General features: G+C 36.1%; 1 protein-coding gene across 1 annotated transcript in view; it reads right to left on the minus strand.

Annotated features, from left to right (window-relative positions):
* ADGRA1 (adhesion G protein-coupled receptor A1) overlaps nt 1-24,854 on the minus strand; it is a 238,991-nt gene that overhangs the window by 190,035 nt on the left and 24,102 nt on the right. The window contains exon 2 of the mRNA XM_072340010.1: nt 8,757-8,828. Within this exon, the coding sequence (XP_072196111.1) occupies nt 8,757-8,828 (72 nt within the window). The remainder of the gene's footprint in view (nt 1-8,756; nt 8,829-24,854) is intronic.

Consider the following 24,854-nt stretch of genomic DNA (forward strand, 5'->3'; position numbering starts at 1 on the left):
AACTAAAACTGCTTATTTCTACTAGATGAAGCTCAGTATCATTGTGTAGAATGATTTCAGTTTATTCATTCAGTACCCAGGACAATACAAATCCACATTTTTATTCCAGCACAATGTTCCTTTCAACAAAACACTTCCTAAAGTAGACCATGGAGGAATTTTGTAATTCCTTTTATTTTTTCCACTGAATATGTGCATAGCTCAGACTACACAAACATCCTCTATAGCTCTCCCAGTCACTTTCCATTTCAAGAACGAGGCAATTTGTGTTAAGGCAAGACAGCTTATCATGTGCTAAGTCTGCATGCAATTTTCTCGTGAGAACAACCATTTTGTACCTACTTGACATACGCAGCACTATGCTACAGCCAACTAATCAATTCTGTCTATATTAAGAAGCGGGGAGAAAAACTGCCCACAGCTGTAACATTACATCAGCTTTCCTAACTATTTTAGACAACTTATTTCTGTTTTGGGTTGTTTTGTTTGTTTTGGTTTAAAACTCAATTGGCATAAATGTAGTCCATTCTTCCTTCAGTTCATTTTGACTGTATTCTTTTTTATTTCTTTAATTTTACCTTCTCAGAGATTCTTAGTCAAGTACATAGCTAGAGAATAAGTTATGCTTTCTGCAGGCATCCTGAAAGATTTTGACGGCTATGATCTTAGAAGACCATAGGCTGCCCTTGACAGATTTATACACTACTGTGATGTGAGCAAGCAACAGCAGGTCTTCATCAGAGACCTCACAAGTCTGCAGAGTTAAGCTTCTGAAAGAGAATATATTTTATATGTTACTCTTTTTCCTTGAATAAGCAAGTGAAAAACATCTGCCATTTGATATGAAGTCAGAGATAGAGAAAACAAAACAAACCAAAAAAAAAAAAAAAAAAAAAAAAAAAAAAAAGCAAGTGATTCATTAGAGCCCATGGAGCTCTCGGAGGTTGCTCTGCAGTTCGGAGCTTTTCCTTATAGACAGGGGAGATTTTCCTGTTCAGGGCCTGAGGTCTCTCATATTTTGGGTCCAGGAGTGGCCAAATGAGACAACCACCACTGGTCACATGAACTGTAAAAATGCTAATGAGCACCTCGCATGTAAATACAAGACATACTGCAATCCTTTTTGAAGTCTAAAAGCATTATTCCACCCACATGAGCAACACCTTACTGCTGAGGAATCGCAACCACAAAATACCAGACAAGACTGCCAACAACTTCGCTCACAGCTCACATGGCAAGACCAACTCAGTCATTACCAGCTAGTATCAATCCTTACCAGCTTGGTTTCTAGCACACTGCCATATGACTGCATACAGACTGCCCTTAAACTGCACTTCTGTTCTTCCTCCAACAATTAGTATGCCATTTATTTACAGAAAAGGTACACAGCTTGCTTCAATCCTTTGTCATATAGTTCAGCTTTATCACTGCAAAAAGGTTCTGCTATGTGGAAACAGAGCAGTACAGACTTGAAATGAAGTACTGACACATTTGACAAAGATGTTCCTTAAATTGCTGCATCCCTAGAAAATGTTTTTATACTGACATGTGGCATTTCCAACATAAGTGCGTTGTTAGGGAAAAAGAAATGCAAAATGTTACAAGCATAGCAATGAAACCTGACAAACTACGGATGTCTTAAATACCATTACCATAGCACATATATACCAGCAGCTGGCAGCTCTGTGCCCAGGCTGAAACTATAGTTCATTGCCAGGACAGAAGAATGCAATCCCAGCAGCCCATTTAGCATGGTATAAATTCCTAGCAGCAAATAAGCGGTGACAAGCCCCAAATCTCACTCTGTAGCACAGAATTAAGAGCACAGACGTGACCTGGTAGACCACACTGTTCCTATCAGAGGGAAAATTTCTCTGAGATCCAGAGAAATAAACACTGAAGACAAACCAACAAGAGGCTTAAGGCAGAAAAAAAGATGGAAATCACACTTGGTTCTGGACATCTTGAACTAGAGCTATGGCATTGACTTTGCTAACCACTTTTTTCCAGAGTTAATTGCTACTGTTTTTCAACGGCACTGTAATATCCAAAAGGAAGCATCAACTCCTTTGAGAATTGCTGCTCATTTTCAGTGCTGTGCTGTAAACTCTTTACAAGTATACATACAGAGTAGTCTCATTCTCTACAATATGAAGGATATGATGTTTAGTACTTTATATTGTGGCTTTGTGCTAGAAAATAATAGTTGACTAGAGGAAAAAACCATTATCTTTCTGTCAGATTGTATTACATGTTCCTTGACAGGCACTTCATGCTTGTAAGAGGTACAGTATCTGTGCCTATTAGAAAGAGGGTGATATCATTTTTTAATTTCTAGGTCTTCTGTTTCTGACAGTCATGCTAACAATAACAAGTTTCATAATTCCTGGTACAGTGTTAAACCTCCCATTGATACTGCACACTAAGACAACGTCTGAAGTTTGGAGAACTCAGAAGTAGTGGTAGGTTTTCCTGCTGTCTCTTTCCCCTCCCCAATACAAAAGCTTAATTTTTGCTTTTTAAAAAAAAAAATAAAAAAAAATGAAAGGTAATAAATGTTGAATGAGAATTTTCCTCTTTCACTCTGCTGTAGCTAACAACACTGTAGAGTATGACTGAGAGATGACTAAGACTAAAGGGGTAACTCAAGTTCAGTGAGCACTGAGAGGAACATGAGGTACAGGAACTGTTCTCAGCCGAGTTTAGAGAGGAGAGACTGCACAAAGTACAGCAGGAAAAACATCATCATTCCAAATAACTGTTCCTGACCTTCCTCATCTGCTGGAATACACTCAACCACTTCATCCACTATTTTAGCATAATGAGATTGTTGCAAACAATTACAACAAGCCAACACAATAAGAAAATTAAAATAAAAAATTGCTCATTTTCCCCCAGGACTCCCCAGCATATTGCTAGACAAGGAAAAATAACTGCCAAAGCATTTATATTTTTATTCTTTTAGAATATCAAAGGTGAGTTTAAACAAAAAGCTCATTTGTCATGGTTGTCAACCGGCACAAGAGAATCCACCAAATCCATGAGGGATTTGAAAAACAAAAAATGTCAGGACTTCAGATTCTTGAAAGAAATCTGTACTGATTTCCCTTCTTATTTCTCCAAATAAATAAATATGAAAGGTTTCAATCATGCTGTGACTACTTGCACAACAGAGAGCTCTAAGAAACGCATATTAAAATACTCTCCCTGAGTCGCGTCACAGCATTTCTCAAAACATGGCTAGGCTGTATTTGAGGTGAATGAATGTGTTTGTCTGAGGTCTCCAAGATAAATTAGCCCACTCCGTGTAACATGTTTGCGTGAAGTTACAGACAAGCCCTCTTAGCTGCAAGCTCTTCAGAGAGGAAAAAAACAAACAAAAAAAAAACAACAAAAAAACAAACAAACAAAAAAAACCAACCACCAATAAAACCACAAGTAATTCAAAACTTAATTAAACTTAATTTTAAGCTAAATTGTTTCAGCATTTTTTTAAGCATACTGCAAATCCTTTAAAGATGTATGTCTCTGCTTCTGCATATATACATGCACATTTTATATGTATAGGCAGGTAAAAAAAATAAGTGGCCAGTAATTTAGAGAATGTAAATTGTATGCTATAAGAAGCACTTCTGAATACTGAAATGTAAAGCCTTTATATTTTAATCTTTTATCACTTGAGCTTTGCTGAAGAATACCCAAATTACATATTTTTACAGCAGCTGCTTAACAATGTGTGTTTTTTTCCCCTATGATCTAATTCATTGTGCTTACCTTTCCTGCTCTTTCATTCCCTCAAGTTAATGTGTTATTACTTCAGTTGCATATCACAAGACAGAATTGCAGAAAGTAACTGTACTGCAATCTATCAACACCAAGGTTTTATTCAGTCTTATCTAATAATAAACGAGAACAACATTTGGCTGCATAGTTGGTAGCCTTACAATACCACAGTACTTAATAAAGGCACAATCAATGCAAGTGAGAACTGGTCTATACAGATTAATAAAAAAATTAAATCTTAAATATTTTTAAGTGGTATTTTTCTTCATCTAAAATGTGTCCAGCAATATTAGGAAAATGTAACAGTGACTGTTTCACTGAAACTTGAAGTCTTACTGCCTGGCATGCCTTCGTTCTGGGTCAACTGTGAAAAATATGTGTAATCTTGCGTAGTGATCTTCCATCGTGATTTCCCAAGGAAACGCCGCTTATGCAATCATGTTCTGTTTGTGTACGTTTCTTTATTTTTGTTTGCTGATTCTCTCCAAATAACTTCTGAACCTGATAAAGACTTTCAGCCACATGGGACAATGTAGCAATGGTCTCAGAGGTAATTATGCTTCTATAAACTTCATGAAAACATACATTCAATTATGAAACAGAGACAGAGACCTTATACACCCACTTGAAAAAAATTCACAAATACAAGATCAACCCCAGTGAGCCCCAGGAAACCCACATGGGACTAAAAGCCACAACAGATTGCCTCCTGCTAGAGGTAGCATGGGAGTCAGCAGAACAGGCTATCCATTTTATCTGGAAATAAGAAAAGCTTGTTGCATGTTTCTTTGTGTCAGCTGACATCCCCTGGATGAGGGGAAAAGATTTAATTTTATAGTCAAGACCTCAACTTCAGGTCCAGCACAGCTTGGAGCACCTGGCCCAATAATACTTTCAGTTGTAGTCCACTTAATGCTTCTGGGGACAACATTTTCCAGAAGAGATATTTAGAGGCCAGGTATTATCAAGCATAAAGAAATTTGCCACTACTGTTACTCATGATATTCATTTGCTCTACACTGATGGAGCAGCATCCATGCAATACACTGCCATGATACAATACCTCCTACTAGGTTGGTAATCTGCACTTAGCCTGTGATTCCTCAGGTGATAACAATGCTTATTTCAACAGGCAATAAATTAAAAATAAAAATTAGAAGAGATAACCAAATTATAAAATAGAAATCCATTCCATTATATCTTGTTTCAGTTTATGGAATATTTTTTTAAAGTCTGAACTTTATTCAAACTATATAGACACACAGCGGTTCGGGTCCTCCAAAATTATGCTTACTTATATGAGAGCCTCTGAGTTGATGAGGCTTACCTAAAAGGAGTACCTCACTGCTTCATGGCTTGGAAAACTTGCTTTGCCATTCTTTTGTGGTATTCAAAGCGTATGGAAAATTTACTTGACTGTGATAACTGATGCTGTCCTTCTCAGAGCAGTGCTTCTCATAAGAATATAAGACAGTAAATACCAACAAGGAACTCACCAGAACTGAAACTACTACAAGTTGGCAAGTCTTTGCCACAAGCTTCATATCCATACTGAACTCTGAGTTCACTGAATATGAACCCATTTCCCCAAGGTGCATCACAGAAATGGCTTCAAGGTGTTAACAGTTTGCTTACCACATCTGCTTCAAAAAAGTTTATTTTTCTACCCATACTTCTGATTTTCATCCAAAAGAAAGGGAGTAGTCAAAGCCCATGTAATTGAGTACAGTACGAAACCTAAGTTTACAGAAAGTTTCTATTCCCAAATGGTATTTAAGTAATAGTATTCACCTCTTTTGAGTTAGACTACAAAGTAAACCCAGAGGCACAGAGGTGCATCATGATCCAGATGCTACAACACATTTGTGAGTCAACCTTTACAAATGAGCACAAGGGTTTCAGAAAACTTGAGCTGAGTGCTGAGAGAGTGTGCCACCTCTACACAGCATTCTTATGAGTCACTGGGCACACTCACAGAATACAGAAAAAGCACCCTTTGTGAAATAGGGTTTTTCAAAGCATTTTTATTAGCTATTTTTACTGGAAAGTTTATATTTCATAAACATACTCTGATAATTTTCATTTAGATAACTTTTACTATAGATGTTATTAAATGTTTCATTTTTAATATTAATACAGGATTAGTAAATAAATTATCTTTCTACTACCACAAAGGAAATACTGTATCCTCAAATTCGTGAGGTTTTATTCCTAGATGATTTGTCACCATAAAAGCTAATATCATATCTTCTTTTACAGCAGTAATATAAATTAATACAATTTAAAATAGAAAACTTTTAGTATTAATGATATGTTTTCAAAAAAGTATTTTGAGAAGCCTAGAGAAACAAATAGAACCCAAGATCCAACTACAATAATAACTACAATAAATAAGTAATGTGCTTCATGCACAATATGCCAGCCTACCACGGTCTTCAGGTAAATAGCTACTGCCTTACTCCTAGACCAGTCTGTTCAACTGTAAACAACTAATGCTTCTCAGCAGTCTCAAACTAGAACTCTTCATTTTAAGCAACCACTCAGCACAACTTCTCATTTGGGCAAAACACTGCTAGATAATCACCAGGGCTTGGGAGAACTAACACTTCTTTGATCCAAATCCTGTTGTGATATGTCTCAGAAAGTATAATAAAGTGAAAGTTGTCACTATTTCTCTAGTTCTTTGGAGTATGGCTTGAAACAGTTCTACGCTAAAAGAGCAGTTTTTAGTGCTACAAAAAGCAAGAAAAACAAAAACAAAACAAAAAAAAACAAAACAGAATATACAAAGTCACTTTGTTCCACTAAAAACTTTACCTCCCCTCTAAAGTTTTCAAGAGAAATGTTAAATTATTTCATCAACCATGTGAACTAATGCTTTTCTGGCTCACGGTAACCACAAAAGAATGACTGACATGCATGATTCTTGTCTCCATGGCATTTGCTTCCCTAAATTTCTGTTGCCAGTATGACCACAAGGAGTGCAAACCTAAACTGAATGAATACCACTTAACACCAGCACATCCACATTTCTAAGCACATGATCTTGTGAACTGAACGTCACCTCAACTGAATTTTCCTGCTAATACATTTCACAGGACTCTCCACCTCACCTTTAAGGCAAGGAATAAAAATTATTTTGATCTACTTTGACGAGCCATGAACAATGCCAGCAGTTGCTGCCATGGTCCTCCATCTTAAGCACCTGAAGTACCACTCTGAAGTGACTTATATACAAGAAGAAAACAGTGGGGAAACCTTTGTCTAAGAGTTAGGGGCACACATTCACAGGTAGTTCATCCACACTCACTACATACACCTCACAGAAGACTACCCAAGCCATTTCTAACTCCCCAGCTGAAACTGGCCCCTGGTAGGTATTTATGAGAAGTGCATGTGGACAGACAACAAGCAACAGAGAGCATGCGAATCTGATGAGAATGTCACTCCTAGCCTTCAAGGACAACTTATAGATTTTGTATTAGCATCATGGCCAAATAGCACTCACCATATACAGATACAAGACTCATTTCATCTGCAATGTTGTTGCAAAAAGAGAAAAAAAAAAAATCAATACCATAAAATTAAGGTTTAGATGGTGATGATACTTAAGGCTATACACCTAAAGCATTTTGTTTTGTTACTGTTCTCAATAATGTTTGCAGTGTCTCTTCAGGCTGAAAGTATTTCCCTAACTGATGATTAATACACATTTTAAGAGTACATACTCAGTATTATTACTGAGATATAGAATTTTTACTCATTATGAATCCATACACATCTTTGCTTGATGTTTCCATGTCAGAAGATGTGCAAAAAAAAAAAAAAAAAAAGGAAAAAAATACACAGAACAAATATTTTCTTCTACTTCTAAACAGTTTGCAATACCTTAGGATTTAATTAACTAAATTGTAACTCTATCCCTTACTCCAGACTTCCTCTAAAATATTTGCAAACATCCTTATAAACATCCAATCATTGTTAAACTGAAAGTTCACCAGTGAGTAGATACTATACATCACAAGTACTGTTCATTCCATAGCACTTAATACTGCCAATATTAAATGAAGCATTTGTTACATCTATAACTATACAATTTATTTATTCTAATGGAGACTGTTAGCTGTAGTTCATTTAAACATGGGGTGTTTGGGGGTTTGTTGCATATGGAATCATTCATGTGTCATAGAATACATTCATGAATTCACCAACATAACTTCATTGCATCTGCAGCTCCATATACTAAAAGATTATCAGGAAGGAACAAAAACAGTTTAATCTAACCTGCAGGAGATAAATTAGATGTGTATAACTTAATTGTATGGTTTACATGCAGCAGTCAAGTTCCCCATAGATATTAAATATGGACTTTTAGACTTGGTAACATTGTTATTTTCAAATGAGTGACCTACACACACAGAAAACAGTGTTACTACAATAGCACTTACTCCACTGAAGTTTCTAAATTTTTCCTTCCTAATTCATCAGTTGCCTCTGAGCAGATTAGAAGGAGATATCATTCTTGCCCTTCCAAACACTGGCTAAAAACACACAGACACAGAACTTTGTCAATGTCATTGTCTGCTCTAGTGAGGAAGGCTGACCAGTTTCCTTTTCTAAAATATAATTAAAAATGGAAGTATTGGAGACCATCGAGTTAAACAACCCAAACTATGTGTCAGGTACATTAGTGTTACCATTACATATACCAGTCTTCCCTGTGATAGTGTACACAGTGTAGTACAAGTCTTTGACTAGATGTTTATTTTAGTTTCAAATTGATGGTAGTGCCTTCCTGTATTTTCCATGTCCATCCCCGTTCACTCATTCCTATTCAGCTTGACAGTTGCTTAGAAAAATCTACTGTGCATTACAGTTCAGATCACCTCAACTTTGTTATCCAAGGTTTGGTTTTACATTCAAAATATGAAGACGTTTTAATTGAAGAAGAAAGAGGCTGATCAGTTACTCACAGTCTCTCCAGGGATCTCAGTCCAAAGAAAGAGCCATTCTTCAACCCTAAGATCTTGTTGTTACTCAGAATCCTAAAAGTCAGAAAAAAAACTGGTTAATGGAACATGATAATTCTACTGATTAAAAACATGTAATTACAGTAAATGACTGCTCTGTAAAAATACTAATCACAAAATTCTCTGCTCCATTTGCATTTTCCCATCTTAGCAGTACATAAAGATTACCATTTTGTGCAGTAGCTAGTTTCTTCTTTATTAAATAATAAATGCACTCCCAAGAACATCAACAAATGAACTTTGGCTGCCACTTGAAAAGTATGACATTGCTAAGTGTCCCCACATCACTTGCAGATTCACTGGTGAATGTATTTGTTGTATTTCCCAGTCAGCAAAAGGCTGATCAAGAGACATGTTAAAAACTGTTCCACTGGACTGAAAAACAATCCAGTCACTTTTCAGTGGCTGCTACAGCACGAATGTACAAAGACTGACACTACCCGTTGTACAATAGAAATTCAGTAATTCAGCTTCATCTGTCCATTCACAACCATCAAGCACACGTGCAAAATAGCTCTTATTCCTACTGTCAATTTCATAAGAGATCCTAATTTAGTGTTTTCCTTCACCACATTTCAGAAGCAGTACAATATGAATGTGCAACTCAATCTGAAGATGCCATCTATTAAAATTTTACAAGAGAAAAATCATTTGATTTCAAAGTCTAATAAATCATTTTTAATACAGATCTAAGATTCTGCTACCAAATCTTTTGCCAAATGCTTAAAAAAATGGGTTCTCCAATACAGCTCTTGCATTTTAGTGGTACACAGAAAATGACTTCAAAATAAGAGACATTGCCTGTTATAAAGCTACTAACAATATTTCAAAACAGATCTTATGCTCTTAGCTAGCAAACTTGATTCATTAAGCCTCGACTTCTTATTTTTGTGAGGTTTTAAATCTGTTGCACAAGACTATCTTAACTTGGCTGGCTTTTAGTATTTCCTATTACTTATAAACAGTGCTTTAGTGCAGCACATGAATCTTAGATCAACTTTCAAGTCTACGCACAAGAGACAACAACACTGACAGTGAGACAATATAATTACTGATACAGGACACTTAAAATGTTAGCAAGAACTGGACATGTACAAATAACCTGATGCAATTTGATGACTCACTATCAGAAGGTACTGAATAGCAGAGCAAGTCAGTTTTGACCTAGGAGCTAATCTGGCACAATACAAAGGTGTTCATGAATATGTTTGGGCAGCATTACTTCTAATCCAGAATAAGTCACTATAAAACACTTGCGGCAATTTGAGATCAGTATTTGAAAGCACACAGAATCCTATTTCTATCGCCAAAAAAATACAGATATGCTCCACTACACACAGGCATTATTCTGTCATCAACTAGGAAACCATATTTCACAAGACCCACCCTCAGATTCACAAGACCCACTTCTCAGATTTAAAAAAAAAATAATAATAATAATAAAAAAAAAAAAAGTATGCATTTCTCTAACAACTCCTTACTACAATCTTAGCAATATGTTTCAGGAATGACAAGACCACAAGGCAGCAACCTGTTTCAATTTGCATTATCTGTCAGATCTGTCAGATTGTTGGTTTTTTTTAAACCTTACAGGTACCTACACTGTGACCAACTAAATTGAAAAATTGCATTAAATTTATAAACACCTAAATAAGAAAACAGATACATATTTTTTTCTATTATTACATTCTGTTCTTTCCTTGTTCTTATCTCCTGAGGCTGCACTACACTTGGATCATTTAAGAAAAAACAAAGTCTGAAAATAAAATTTGGCTGGGCTTACAAAGACTAACATCTTGAATTCCACTTCATATTGGGTCATTTGGTTATACACCATGTTACAGAGAGACCATCTCTGAGGTCTATTACAATGACATTAGGTGTAAATATTATATTTGGACTGTTCTGCATAGTCTGATTTGCAAAGATACATGTACTTCAGAACTCTCCTCTGGCTTAGATACAACTATTTCTGTCTTTGAATGTTCATGGTGCCAATTTGTTTTTTCAGACTTTTGTTCATCTTGCCTAGAAAAAGAAGGTAATCTGAACATCGCTGGCAAGTCCATAAAAACCCCACAATTCAGCAGCATGTCTCCTATTCCACCTCCAGGTCTCCTCCATGTACACAGACAGAAAGTGGTATCTTTTACTCACATAAAATAAACTCAAAATAGCAAAATAAAATAGTTTCCCATTTCTTTATCTAATAAGAAATAAGTTTTAACGGAACACTCAGACCATAAAAGAACACTCAGTAAACATGGCAGTATTGCAAAACGTTGAGCCATGCTGCCATCTCATTGAGACACAATTTCTCCTTCAGAAAAATGAAACAAAGTCTTGAAAAATATAATAGAACATACCTACATAGATTTGTGTTTCTAAAGTAACTGTTTCAAATCTTTGCACCAGACTTTCACAGAGACTTTCACACAGAGATCAGGTTTCAAAACTTAGGTTTCCTTCAGGGCCTTCTCTTTACACAGCCAACTAAAATGCAGATTCTCTAAACATGGTAGTATGGATATTATAGTTAAAATACAATTGTTTTTCTGTTCAGTACGTGAAAGAATCATGGCTTTAGAGAAACCTAACATTCCAGTAATGTCTGTGGGGGAAAAAAAAATAATTATTCCCTAACAATTTATATAAATTACCCACATTTCATTGAGGTTGTTGGTCTGTTAAATAGGAAGGATCCACCTGCTTTTAATTAGCTGCAGTCATGCCCAAGAGCTTGCAACAGGCTGTTATCAGAATGGATTTTGGTTTACACTAAAGAGCAGTTCTATGAATATAAAAAACTGTATCACCGGCAAATATAAATCACATTATTTTTTATAGAGTAATTAATCACCTATTATGTTTTAGTGTAACTCATGAAACTGTTCCTTTCTGAGGACAACTGTTGTGGGTTGGAGCTAGAAGGGAGGAAAATTACAGTGCGAACACTGTATGCAAACAAAGAAACAAGGCTTAACTACAGATGATGAAAAGAAACTCTCTGAAGGAATCAATGCCTAGTAAAATGGTAGCCCTGACCCTTGATGCTGAAATTTTTCTGAACAATTTTGTATATTGCTTCTTCAAAAGAGACTGAATATACACAAAAAATAAGAATTATAATTAATCGTGTTAGTTTTCATATTTCCTTTAAATGGAGTCACCTGCTTACAAGATATGTCATTATAGATCTACAAAAATTTAAGAAAAAAGAACATCCTTTTTACACACTAACAGAAACACAAAAGTTCACTGGATAAAGACCCAGGAAAAGGTGCTATTCATGTATTTGATTTTGGCTCGCTTCCAGATGTGGTTAAAAGTACTTTTTAGGTACACATCTAAAATGAATCACTTAATAAATGATTAAATAAAATTTTGTTTTGTTTTTAAGAACAAATCACTGCTGTGCCCACACTATTTTGAAGTATTTCTCACATCTTACTTATTCACAGCATTTTCACTTGCCTTATTTTTTCCTCTCATGCCATTTAATCACAATGATAAAATAAACATTGCAACACATTGCAGCTAGGCAGCTGGTTAAAATAATTATCAGTTTCTAGCCATGTGTTAAGAATCTCACATTATAAATATTTTATTCTGAGAAGAGAAACACTGAGAAAATGAGCACTCTTTATTCCAGCAAAGCTATTTTCCTAAACCAAATTCCATTCAGTGTTTTACTTTTCTTTTAAAAATAAAATAAATAAATCATTTCCCAGAGTAGCCTTCTGTGAAGGTATTTATTTTAGAGTTCAGTATTCAAGCTGAACTCTAGTATTCAATATATGCCATGATCCAAACCCAAAGTAACTAGAAGCTAAAACATAAACTGAACATATCAGATGATGGTACTCTCAGTCCTACACTTCATGGGATTCATCTCACTACAACAGGACTGGGGAGTACCACTAACTTGACCAGGCACCTTACTGAATTTCAATAATTGTATCTTATGGCTCCTTCTCCCAAGGCATTCCAGGGGATCATTTGCCCCAGGGATGGCATTCAGAAGACAGTAACTCTACACCAGGTTTGTCCTTCCCCAAAAGCTCTGAAGGGATATCCTTCAAACACCCTCTCACTGCCTGTAGCTATACCCTAGAGCAAGTTATCTACATATGATGCAAATACACTTCTCTGGTGAGCTGCAGCACAATGCTATGTGCTGTTTCATTCTTACTGCATTGGAAACAAATCATCCAGCCTCACCTGTACACAGCAATAGTATTTATTTGGAAGGTATGAGAACCAGTGGTGAAAGCACAAAGAAGCTGCTATGAGATAATTAGCCAACTGGCGCCCCCTATCTCCTTGGGCCAGATCATTGCCCTCTTAACAACATCGTCATTCAGTTTTTCCTTTTTACCCACATGAAGGTTGAAGGTTCATGTTTACATGAAAACCTTTTTCATTCCCCTCTTCACTAGACAAAGTGACTATGGTGGAAAAAAATATACAAATAATTGATATTCAAGGCCAATATGGTTAATGAGTCACAACCCATTTCACTGAATACCTTTCTGGTCAATTCTTTAGAATCAATCAAACACAAATCTTACCACAGTTATCTTAAGCTTATCATAAGCTTTCCATGAACTCCGCCTTTGTGAAAGTCTGAAAAAAAGTCTGCAGGGAGATGTAATCCTGTGCAACAAACTCTTAATCAGGTATAAAATACATCCAGAAAAACTAATATCGCATTTCAAAATGCACTGAATAAAATCTCTCAATCATAATACAAACAAACTTCACCTACAGCTACTCAAGCAGAGGAAAAGAATCTCTATGCCATGCCCTTGAAGTCAATGGACTTAGGTTCATTCATCATAATAAACAAACTCCACAGCTGAGTCCTCTACAGTGAGATGATACCACATCCCACTCAATAAAACCTACAGTGTGAGTTCATGCAGCAGTGAATCCCATGGAAAAACCCCATTTCAGATAAACAGGCCCAAGAAAGACAAAACATTTAGATGGACCATGCTGTTCCCAAATGCATACTGAACACAGAAGGAAGAGTGACTCATTTCTGAAAATATGCATTTCCTCTGATAATATTCACAGGAAAAAATACATTTATTTATTTTTCTTAAGTGAAGATTAAGAAAATGTCAAGTTGCATTGGATTTTCTACTGAGCAACCTAGGAAATAGTTCAGACCAGACTTAACCCAGATCTGTATTTAGCTGATGGATGAGCTGAACAGCCAACATCTAGAAAATGAACTCCTCTGAGCTCCTTCACTTACAGTGCGTTCCAAGACCAGCTGAAGGTACACTGAAGTACTGCAAGAGAGAGCAACCACTCCTGCCCCTGCTGTGTACTTCCTCTTAATTCCCACTGTTTTTTTCCCCATTCATAGATTAAAAAGGTGTGCTAGATGGATATCCAAGATAATTTGACAAAAGAGAGAAAGGTCAGCCAACAAAGACAGTAGGTCTGGGACCTCTGTGCAGGGGCTGTTTGAAGAAATTGTTTTTCAAGTTCTGCACCTTCTCTTATTGTAATGCTTTAAAGTGATGGGAAGCACAGCAATAACAGTGCAGCAAGTCTGAGGCTGCAACAAATGAGAATGCATCCAAATGCAGCAGCTGTGGGCACAGAAACAAAGAACGAAAATCTACATACCTTTGGAAGGTCTCATATAAGCAGGGATATCCAACAAGATACTACTGCCTCCACTGCCATCACTTAAATGAGGTCTGGGAAGGGGTGGATCCTGGCTCCACTCTTTCAAGTCCTTCAGGTACATTGCTTGCACCTGAGCTCCCCTAGGTTGGCCCTGCCTTCCCACCAGGTGCTCCATCACTGCTTCATCAGTGCTTCAGGCCACAACTTAGCATTTCCACCACACTTATACACTAACTTCAGTTCAAGCAGAGCAGAATAACTTTCATTTAAAAAAAAAAAAAAAAGAACACAAAAATAACAAGTATAAACAGCAACAAAACAAAACAAAACAAACAAAAAAAAACCTATATGCACTAATAATAATTATTTTACATGGTATCCTGATAACAGTAGACATGTAGCACCATAAGCTCTTTCTTTTCTGGGTTATTATGTGGCTAGATACAAAAGGTATGTGTGCAGACATCCCACAAAAACCTGGGCACAGTAGTGTTAAATGCATGTGAAAATAGTACTTTATTTCTTCATGGTGTCAAAATAAAACTGGAATCGTTTATACTGAAATACCATAGTGTAAAATTAAAAATAACTTATAAGGTTTTAAAACCCTCCTTGGTAAACCAAAACATGTATAATTCATTGAGAGATGCACCATGAAAAAATATGTATAAATATATAAAGGAGCTTTAAACAGAAAAATACCAGTAGTAATTGTAGCTACTACTTAAGTCTTCAACACATCACATCAGAAGTATATGTCCATATGGGAAAAAAGCTGTAGAACAATAACATTGATTGAACATGTGAAAAGAGAAAAAATGCCCAAAAAACAGTACTGACAGCTCACCAAATGAACAGAGTGTGGCAGACAAGCACGTATTTGGTAAGCTACCAGAAAGTAGGAAAAACTTGTAAAAATTAGAAAAGTGTTATCGGTTTATATGACCATCTGCATGCTTAGAACTTAAAACAGCAATTCATAGTGCCTCCTATAAAGTCTGAGTTTGAGAATATCCAAATTAAAAAAAAAAAAAAAAAAAAAAAAAAAAAAAAAAAAGCATCAAGAGAAGTTATCAGAATAGTACGGATGCATATAATGTCTCAAGCAACATCTCTCTTAACTAAGATAATTGCAGTCTTTATGTTGTTGTCAGGTTTGTTTGTTTTATCAAAATAAAATATATGCACTGTCAGTGTTCTTAACAAGAGTTATGCAAGCAGTAAGACCAGGCCAGTTAGCACCCCTAGTTCCAGTTGGTTTTATTCCAGCACTAGAGAAAATAGAAAATAATCAAAATTGCCTTTAAGCCTAGATAAGTAGTGTTACAAGTGGTGGGAAAAAGTAAACAGCTGTAGGCAAAGCAACTCAAGTGTACTAATTGTGCTTCCAATCAGAACAGTATCAATTGAAAGATATTTCCTGATCCTCACATTATTTGATAGCAAAAGAAGTGAAAGAATTATAAGCAATGAGAAATTTCCTTCTAGATAATTATTTGAGTGAAAGTTCTTCCAAATGTGCAAAGAAATGCTGCCTGTCATACACTTGATAGAATGTAGTACAAGAAACAAGAGCACTCCTAATACGAGGCTTATTATCTGATCACTCACATTAAGGAAATGCAATACTGCTTTCGTCAAAAAGCACTGCTCAACAGCCTCACTTTCAGAAAGTTAAAATATAAGGTGAAACTCTTATTTTTGCTTGAACAGTGAAGAAACTGGTGGCTTTTCACCAATAGACCTCTTGCATTATGCAAGAGGCTGCCAGGTCACATTCAAAACAACCAAGCCAAAGAGTTCTTGCGTAAATCACAGCAACAACTGATTTAGTTGACTAAAAATCATACTCAAAAGCATTTTTGTGTAAGCAACATCACAAACCAAACAGTGAAACAAAATATCACCATCCATAGCAGGATACACAAGTCGTGCTCTCTCTAATACTGTTTCAGAGGTATTAATGTATTAAAAGGAAGCAGGAAGGCCATTCTCAAAGAGAAATCTTAATATGATTTTGTAACAGTGGGGGAGTTAAAGAACTCCCAGCTTTAGAAACATGCTCCCTCCACTACAGTGTGATATTCATTAACTGAATGGGAAAAGAAACAGCAGGAATCAAAGCATTACTAATAGGACCCTAAGTACTGCAAGAAATAAACACAGCTATCTATTTTATGATTTCTGTCAAGCATTGGCAAATTTCTAAACTAGATGGTCCTCTAAGTAAAGCCCATTTTCCATATAAACTAAGATGTAAAGGTCACATCTACAACTCAGTAGTGACTTCAATTATCATACAACAATTATATGTCTCAAGTTCAATCAGCTGTATTCAAGAAATTCAACTCCTAGAAAACATTTAATTAGTGGATAACTGTAGAGATGTAAACAGTACACATAACAAAACTTTGCAGTCCTACTTCACTGAAATCACAGACTACTGAAGTGCTGAGGATATGAAAGCATGATAAACCATTACTATATTCCTACATGTATATGGATTTATAGCATCATTAAATCGTCAAGATAAATCTCACTTTAAGATGTTTTTAACTGGAGTGCAAGTAACATTATCATTTGATAAAACAGCATTTCCATTACATCTTTAGAAAACTGAATTTTCAGACTATGCCACTACACCTACCCCACGCACGACCTGTAGTAAAGATAATGCATTTAACTTTCAGTGTTGAGTCCTATTGAGTTTAGAAGAATTACATTAATTAAATATACATGCATTAGTTTTTTGAAGATCAAAGATTCTGTTGTCAACATTTTATTTATTTATTTATTTGAGAAAGAGAGAAATTATTTAAAACTATCCCTACAATGAGAAGGAAATTCTTTTCTTTGAATTACCAACAGTATCATTTCTGAAAGCATTTGCAGACATGACAGGGTGGGTCTGCATGCCGCGTTGCACCTGGTTTTGCCTTTAGTTCACTGCATAGACTCTACTGAATGCATACACACACACACATATTTAAAATGTATCTTAATGGGGAAAGTAAGACTGAAGCAGAATAAACACAAATAAGTTTTTCACTGAGGCATTTTAATATGAAAATTAATTTAATCTAGTTATCCTTTACAGGAAAATTAGAGAATAACTAGCTTTTCGTTGAAGTGGCATTATGGTGGGAAAACTTCCTTATATTTTAGCCAGCCATACTTTCATACAATTCACCAATAGCAATGGTGCAAACACCAGGAGGAGCAAATGAGTGACCAATGCAGATTTGAGTATTTCAGTGTGTCAATGAGACAGCCAAGAGCCAGAGAGGCATACCTTTATCCTGTAGGACACGGATTTTTACACTTATTTCAGTGGGACCAAGGAGTTCATATAGGATAGATCCCATTTTCAAAATGAAGGTTACTGCAAGTAATTTGCCACTGTGATTCTTTGTAAGAAACAGAGCTTAGTCAAATAACCATCAGCATTCCAATCTTTGTCACTCTGAAAAAGGATTAAGAATTCCTGAGTCATCATTCCTTGTTTAATACACTTTTTATATTAACTTCAATTTATTTCCCTCATAAGATTTTTTCATCTTCTTTTCCACATCTTTGCTCTTATTCAGCCCATCACCTTTCTTTTAAAATCTGAAACACCTGTTCTACTTTTCCCAGTTTTGCCATCTTTGTATTTCTATAACAACATTCTGAAAAGCTTCCATATTGCTTCTGAAAAACATGACCAGGATGGTTTTAAAAAAAAATGCACATCTCAGTTACTCCAACAGATAAGCAGCAAAAGTGCTGAATACAAACACAGAAAAACAGTGAAAGTTTCTCACTGTACTAATTTGTTTTGATTTCCTCCCAAACAGGTTTGCTTTTATAATGGTTATATCCTAACTCATAGGTTCTGCTGGGACTGTAGTTGTATTTTACAAAAGATATCCTCAGTAGTACTTTCTTAAATGATGATATATATGTAAACCAATAATTCAATAAAATACAAAACTTATTCTGTATCCTTTCAGTAATGTATCTCAAAACTGAAAACCTGAAAAGAAACTCATCTGATAACAGAAAATAATTCCTAGATGAATTTTAAGAGAAACTCTCCTCTCAGAAGGAGACATTTTAAAGAGATAGGTTGTTAAATCTGAATTGTTTGCTCTATTCTGCCTCAGCCATTACAGCTACACATCAGAACTCTTCTTCAGTGCTCTGTTTGGTTTCAAAGGGGACAGAGGAGCAGACATTTATGAGCAAATAGGGAGTGACAATGAAGTTTTTTTCAGGTCCTGTAGACAACTATCAGTATATGTTCAGGCAGATTGCGATCCTGAAATTTGAAACAGGTGGTGATTATTCATATTTAATCCAGAGAACTAGCAATCCCTGCATAATGTACACAGGCTATCATATTAGTTTACAGTTCTTTGGTGATGGCTTAAAAATAGTTTTAAAAACTGAGATTCAGGACAGCATCCAGTTGAGGTAGAAAATGAAACACATGTCTAATTACAGCTAATTTACTATCTCAAAAACATCTAGGTAGGAAGGGACACCAGAACCACTCGGGGCAAATCAGGCTGTTTGGCAACATACCCACTTTGGTTTTGACCTTTTCCACAGACAGAAGAGAGAGATGCCCAGCCATCCAGCTTGCTCATAGTCTACCTGGGATGGGACCCTACCACTATGGCTTCAGACATCACAATTAAAAAGAACTATGATCTTCAGAGCCCATTTCAGAAAAAAAAAAAAAATGAGCCCAAAAGAACATATATTTAAAACTGCCTTACTTTCAATCTGTATTAAATTTATTTTGTTTCCAGCCACTACCTTAAAGAGATCACACTAAAAAACCTATCTATGCTGAAAATATGCTGAAAACTCTATATGCTGAGCATAAACCTAGTAAGAAGCAAACATTTTATGTTATCTTCAAGAAATAATCAGGCTTTCAGCTTTTGATTTCTGTTTGAATATATACCATGGTGTACCAAATCAGTACACTGAATTAACAGCTGGAAGATCCAGTTTGCTTTGATAAAAGTCCCGCTTTTGAGTCTAAACACTGTTGTTTCTTACCCTGCAAATGGATTTTGCATTGGCCAAGGGCAGTACGGTTACCTTAAGAAAACAACCTAAAAGCTAAGATTCCCCTAAGCAGTTTGGGAAAGCAGTTCTCACACAATGTAATGAACAGGAGCAATCATCTGCCAGTGCACCTACCTCTCAGCTTCTAAGCTAAAGTGGCCAGAGTCTTACTTAGGGTTTGTCTTTCTTTAATCTTAGCCTCAAACGCTATCTATCAGCTCAGGTACTTAAAATTATCTTCCCATCTTCCCAAGGCTGTGTTGTTCAATATTTGATGTTCTTTCCATTTTAGTTATATCTGCAATCTTTGAAATAAAGCTTTCAACACAACTGTTCAAAACATTCATATAAATAATAAAAATAAACAAACAAAAACCCACCTAAACTTTGACCCAACTTCCATCAGACAAGAAACTTTCTCCTATCTTGCTTTGTTTCTTTCACATTAGTTACGGTTTAGTTCATTCAACCACCTTTTTTGATCCTTGATTGCAAGTATTCAGCATTACCTTACAGGGTGCATTTCTGCCAAATGGCTCCTAGGACATTTACTTCTACAGTATTTGATTGCATCACTTTTACAGTAATAAACTCTGGCAGCAATATCCACAAGGAATTCCAAAGCCTTTGTAGGGAATCATGTCCTGAAGCTATCACAGCTATGTCAAATGAAGCTCAGTTAATCCTAATGGTTTCTTTTTCATTTCTTTTAGTGGTTTTCAAAGTTTTCTTAAAAAATGATGACAGAGTAATTTATTCATTTTTCAGAAATGTCTTCAGATCCCTGAATAAATAATAAGAGCAATAGCATCTTTCAGCGATGCCTGAAATGACATGAAGGAAGGTTGCTTAAGTGAGACTAGTTGCACTCATTTTCCTAAAAACAGAAAATGTCCACAGGAAAAACAGAAGAAATAAAAGGCAGAAAATAAACCAGAATGAGCAGGGCAGATACTCTTACCTATCACAGAATCACTAAGGTTGGAAAAGACCTATAAGCATATCCAGTCCAACTATCCACTCATCACAAACAGTTCTCACTAAACCATGTCACTTCAACACAATGTCCAAACATTCCTTGAACACCTCCAGCGTTGGTGACTCCACCACCTCCCTGGGCCCAGTCCACTGCCTGACCTCTCTTTCAGAGAAGCAGTGTTTCCTAAAGTCCAGTGTGAACCTTCCTGGTACAGCTTGAAGCCACTCCCTCTAGCCCTATCACCAGTTACAGGAGAGATGAAGTCAACCCCCAACTCACAACAACCTCCCTTCAGGTAGTCATAGAGAGCAATAAGGTCTCCTCTGAGCCTCCTTCTTCTCCAGACTGAACAATCCCAGCTCCTACAGCCTCTCCTCCTTTACTAAATAAATGGCAAATAGATTTCCCAATGCTTTTACTACAGTTGAAACCTCTTATCTGCAAAGACTCCATGTGTAAATTTAACTCAGTTTCAACAATACACTGCTGGAGGAGCACAACTCAGAAACATTCTTTTGTCAGACCAGTCACTCCAAGAACGGTAATGTTTACTTTTAAGACACTACTATGTAGGTGTTCAGATATTATTTAGGGATTCAGTAGAGTCAAGACTGTTGAAGTTTTAAATTGCTTTTCATCTTTCTTACATCTACAGCAACAAACAAGGTAACAGCCACCTACTGTGGTACACATGTATCTGAAGACAGTTATTATGCCATACACAGGAGAATATTTTTGTGTATGAATTTCATACAATCAGAGCCAAAAGAAAGCTTCACTAAAGCAAAAGCCATTACCTTGTGTTCTTTTTTATGCATGCTAGAATATATATAAATGTATCATCCCTTATACTGGAAGATATTTTACTTGGCCAGCAGTAATCTCTTTGCCTTCTTTACGGAAATAGATTTCCAGATAATTAAAATAGCAAAGCATCTTTTGGATGCTGTTGAATGTCAAAGGTTATTTTCCATTGTCAAGCTTTCTCTCACTGGTTTTAGTGGACTGGAACTAATATTACTTTTATTTTGTAATAATCTTCTTGGATAAGAATACAGGGCATGAATAAACACAGAATTTCAAGCTTCCTTCACTCCTGGTGCAAAACAATACAGGTATTGAGCACAGTTAAAACACAAGTAAAAGAAATAATAGGGAAAGATGTTTAAACATTTAGATAGGCTTTATGATCAAAACCAAAATCCAGAACATTGTCATAAAAGAAAAAACAAGATGATCTTCACCAGGACCAAACCAATAGAAGCTATATTGTACATTGTTTCATAAAGTACAGCTGACTGTGCTTTGCCCTTAAAATTACAGTCATTTATGTAAGTATTATTTCACAGCCAGTGAATCAAAGTACCAGATAGAGAATTATTCATGTGGTTTTGGACTTGTGGCTGAGTTGGCAACAAAATCAAATTTCCGGTGTTTGACACTGCAGCTCTGAGCAAGTGACTCTCCTTCCCACTTCATTGATTTCAACCTGAGCACTAGGTTGAATAAGAATTATGTAGCTGAGAATTACAAGAGCAAAAGTTGTAAGCAGGAATTAGCTGAGATGTACAAGCCAGCCTGCACTTGCTTAGGCAAAGCTAATTTCAACAGTGAGACTCACCTTCTCATTAAATCACTACGTACAAAAACCAAAATGTATCCATATACTCATTTCACAGATTCCGTTAAACCAGTTATGTTGCTATACAGCCTCAGCTAATCATTCTGGGAAAGCTTTCATGGTGCTGAGTGCTTTAGTGTTAAACACAACTGGAACGTTATCTCAGCTATGACATCTCTGAAGAGAAATGCAGTGAGAATGTCTGTTCTTCCAGGGAGAGCTGATGATCCGGTGCTGGATGGGAGACGACTGTGCTGAACAGCATCCTCAGGGGACAGGAAACCTCAGAGCAAAGACCAATTTCATTCTGTCTATAAATTACCATCTGACACAAAACTTAACTACCTTTGTAAGAGATGAACCTACAGATTTGCTCAGGTAATAAACTACATTATTCTCATAATATACCATGACAAAAATTGGGAGCATCATTTCAGCAAGCATCAGCAATCCTAGAGAGGGTAACAGCCACTTCCATTTTCAGCAGCACTCAGATACCTACAGGTCACATCAGTGTAACAGTTTCTAAAGTCACTAAGTGCAGCTGTCTTCACAGGTACCATGCCACATCATACTTCTGTTAATGTCAGAGAACAAGTGTTTTGCAGGCCTCTCTGGAAACACAGTATCTCTTGTACTCTGCCAAACCCTCAGGAGTATGTAATTGAGCTTTAAAGGGGTATTCACTAATTGTAACTGTATCACTTGACAGAAATTTACTGAAAGCTTGATGTGATTTCAGAAGACAAAATTAAAAGAATGAGAACACATCACAGAGCATTGCCTTTGCAAAGTGAAGCTGTAAAGCCTGAAATCTCTCACTTAGCAGATGCTGTGTACTGAAAGATCTAAAAACTAGTGCAAGAAAATCTGATTGCTGATCCACCCAGATTATCATAAACTTAAAGACAACAGCAAACAAACCCTGCCAGAGAACACATCTAAAGAACTCCATCGAGGCATCAGATGCTCACTGCGTTTTCAGCTCCTCTCCCATCATAGGACTTAAATAAAAAAGACTGCTGTACTTACTGGCATTTATACAGACTTCTTCAAGTTCTATGGCTTGAAGGGAAGATTTTCACTGTCAAGATTTTTTTATTTTTTTTTTTACCGGTAATCTCCATGTCTATTTGAAAGGCACAAAGTGGAAAATTTGCAGCCATTCTGAGGATTAAGACAAGTGACCCCAGCCAATGATAAGTGCTTTCATTCAGCACTCACCGCGACTCATGATAGTAGTTCCATTTGGAAAAGGCCTGGGAAGGGTTAAAACAGTTGTATCTTACTGAAATTCTAACCCTGACTTTTATGTAGATGTTCAGCTACCAAAAGCAGCAAAAAAACTGTAGAGGCATTCATTGACCTCTCATCTATACGTAATACTGTCTGACAGAAAAACTGTTGCTCAATCTGTCAATTATAAATTGCCATCCCACTCTCACTCTTATCAACTAAATCATCTGTGATACTTAAAACAAAAAGCCTCTCTGTATCTACCTCAGCAATAAGTCTCAAGAAAACATTCCATGCTGGATAAGGTTTTGAGTTTGTAATGGCCTTCTACAGCTGTGATAAATCACCATTACTACAGTTTGCATGACCATAAATTTATCTTAAATGCAAATGAAATCACATTTGCAGTTATGACTTGCACTCTAAAATAAGATGGTTACTCTTGTAAACCTTTCAAAGACTGCAAGGCTGCAGTCTGAAATCAGATACTTTCAAAACCTTCTCTTTCAGTTCAACTAGCAAGAAAAAAAGGGGGGGGGGGGGAGGGGGAGAAATAATTAAAGCAAAAAAACAAAAAGCAAAGCACAAAATTAATGCTTAACAACTTCCTGAAGTATCTTAGAGTCTAACTGAATAGAACAGCCAAATATCAATACATCAATCTCATCTAGAGAATGTCAACAAAATAGTAAAACCACTTAAAGTGCTGTTAACACTACTTGACCAAGCAATGCATGTTTTTTGAATTTCATCACAAGCACCATTTCTACCTGTAACAGACTGCTGCTTTTCAAAGTGCCAAACCTGAAGACAGATCTCTATATTACGTATTTATAAAGCTAGTCACATTATCAAATTATAAGTCAAAAACAGGTGTGGAAGTGAGATTCCAATCTATAAACAGAACAGAGGAAAGTAGAAAAAGACAGTGACAGCAAACTGCACAACATCCTTGTGTAATGGGCCAGAAACTGGGGCAAATATTTAATTGGATCAGACTGAAGTGACAAAATTCACTTTTTATTACTTTCTCACACTTTTTAGATTTCAGTATTCCTTCCCACTTAAGAAAGTGAGGCTTCAATGAATCCCCCAGCACATTCCACAGTGTTCCCCATACTTGAATAATAGATTTTGGGTAAGTAACCTAACAAGAGGTAATTCACTTTAACTACTTAATCTCCCTCCTTCTAAAGCATCCATGGTTGTAATTTTATACAAATGATATGCCAGAACTATAAAAAGTTCCTTGGCCTACAATCCAGATCATCTCACTCCCATCTGTAAATCATCAACTAACCACTGACTAGTCAGCAGTTACACACTTTAGGTAGCAATTTATTGCATAATTTTTTAAAAATATACACAAAATGACTGTGGGCTTCAAGAGGTATGCAAGAATAAGATTAACAGACTTCTTATTTAGCATGAATGTGACTTAAAAGATTGAGTCCATATCGACAAGCTTTCACAGTTCATGTGCTATTATTTCTTTTAT

The sequence above is a fragment of the Excalfactoria chinensis genome, chromosome 6 (genome assembly GCF_039878825.1).
Source record: "Excalfactoria chinensis isolate bCotChi1 chromosome 6, bCotChi1.hap2, whole genome shotgun sequence".
NCBI lineage: Eukaryota > Metazoa > Chordata > Aves > Galliformes > Phasianidae > Excalfactoria > Excalfactoria chinensis.